The sequence below is a fragment of the Salvia hispanica genome, chromosome 2 (assembly GCF_023119035.1).
Source record: "Salvia hispanica cultivar TCC Black 2014 chromosome 2, UniMelb_Shisp_WGS_1.0, whole genome shotgun sequence".
Classification (NCBI taxonomy): Eukaryota; Viridiplantae; Streptophyta; class Magnoliopsida; order Lamiales; family Lamiaceae; genus Salvia; species Salvia hispanica.
In genome coordinates, this window is record NC_062966.1 from 30,064,507 (window position 1) to 30,066,390 (window position 1,884).

Consider the following 1,884-nt stretch of genomic DNA (forward strand, 5'->3'; position numbering starts at 1 on the left):
TCCATCACCTTATACCCTTCTATATTAATTAATCAACCTTTATTTATCGAAATTAAGTAATTACTTATTTTAGTCATATAATTGCATTTATTCAATCATGTTAACGTCTATTTCCAGCAGCGTTTTAGCTGGCTTCACAAGTAAACCTAGTCAATTTATATTCATAAAATACATCATAACACATATACTAAACCTCGCCTCAAGAAATTGACACGAACTCGTCAAAAATGATAAAGAGATCAAACACCAGACTGAATCACAAAATCCCAAAGGAATCCATGCTAGTGAGAAATTTTTCCACTAAAATAAATCTGAAAAAAAATATACAAAAATAAAAACTACATGGGCAGATAGTCCATTAAATTAAATATAATTACCAAAGCACAGGGCTTGTTCGTATCTAGGTGACTAGTCAGATCTAATCCGAGTCCGATCTCAGGAGCCGGCCGGAGCCAAGCTGAGCTGCAAATCCACCCCAAACCCATCATGAAAGCCCGGCCCATCTTCAACCCTCGAGAATCTACTCAGAGACGGCCCATCAAGCCTCCCTCCGTGGGCCCTCATGGGCTTCTGCTGCTGCCCGTGGCTCGGCTCTCCTCTCGGAGCGGGGAAGACGCAGCCGTGCGACACCTGGAAGGGCTGCGCCACCACCGCCGGGCGCGGCACGTAGACCCACGACGGCGCGGCGAGCAGGTGCGGCGGCGGCGCGAAGGCGGAGACCATGGGGTTGCGCATGTAGGAGGAGGCGGCGTTGCGGCTGGCTTGCAGCTGCGCGCGCTTGAGCTGCTGCCGCTCCTTCTTGTGGGCGTTCTGGTGGCCGCCGAGGGCCTGCGAGTTCGCGAATTCGCGGCAGCAATACTGGCACTCGTACTTCCGCCCGTCGGAGGCCGGGAAATCACCGGACTCCGGCGAAGTAGACGGCGATTTGGAGGTGTTCTCTTCTTGGTCTTCTATCATCATGTTGAAGCCGAATAGCTTTAAGGGGCCATTGTTGCATGCTTTGTTTTGGTAGTCTATCTCTGCCATATATGCTACTGCTAAATCACACACACAACACAGATGGATATATATGACTATGAATATGAATATGATGACGTGTGATTTTTACTATTTTTAGTGAGAGAAAGTGAGACAGAAAGGAGTGTTGTTCAACTTCAACTTCAAGGGAGTTGTTGCTGCATATTTGCTGCTATTTATACAAGTTTAAAAAGGTATACATGAAATTGTAAAGAGAGAGAGAGATAGTTGCGGACATCCCAAGAGGAGGAAAGAAAAGGTGAGAAGGGAATTGAGAAGAAGAGCTAAAAATACATATGGGGACCCACTGAATTGATCTTGTCTTTTGATCATCATTCATATATTCATACTCATTTTTCCTCCCACTTTCCATTGTCTTCGGAAGTTCCTAGATTGCCCCTTGCAAACATTCTTTCATGTGATTTTAACTTTTATTATAAAAATTGAGAGAGAGAAAGATGCATCATGTCATGTGAGGATTGTAGGGTTGTTGAACTAAGAAATGATTAAGGGGTTGCCCCTTGTTCTTGAAAAACAGAATGTCTTGCTTTCTTGTTTACTACTTGTACATTCACTTCATAATCATCAATCATCATTTAATACTACTATCAAACAGCTAGCTACCAAAGATATTTAGCTTGTTCCTCTTAAAATTAACCTCACATGTAAATAAATGATAAGTCACTTTGTAATTCTACTAAAGTGAATTATAGTAGTATAAGTAAATAAGAGGAGGATGGGGTGTCTGTAGATCGGGAATCAAACAAATGCATATGCATCCCAGTAATGTAACGTGTTCCCCAAAATGATAAGAATACTACTTTTGCAACCATGAAAATGGCATACTCTATTCATATCATGTACTGT

General features: G+C 42.7%; 1 protein-coding gene across 1 annotated transcript; it reads right to left on the reverse strand.

Annotated features, from left to right (window-relative positions):
- Nucleotides 1-252: 252 nt before the first annotated feature.
- On the reverse strand, nucleotides 253-1,268 carry LOC125204917 (zinc finger protein GIS3-like). The gene has a single exon (XM_048103691.1). It carries the CDS (start codon nucleotides 1,024-1,026, stop codon nucleotides 436-438), a length of 591 nt encoding a protein of 196 aa, XP_047959648.1. The 5' UTR covers nucleotides 1,027-1,268; the 3' UTR covers nucleotides 253-435.
- Between the last annotated feature and the right edge of the window lie 616 nt (nucleotides 1,269-1,884).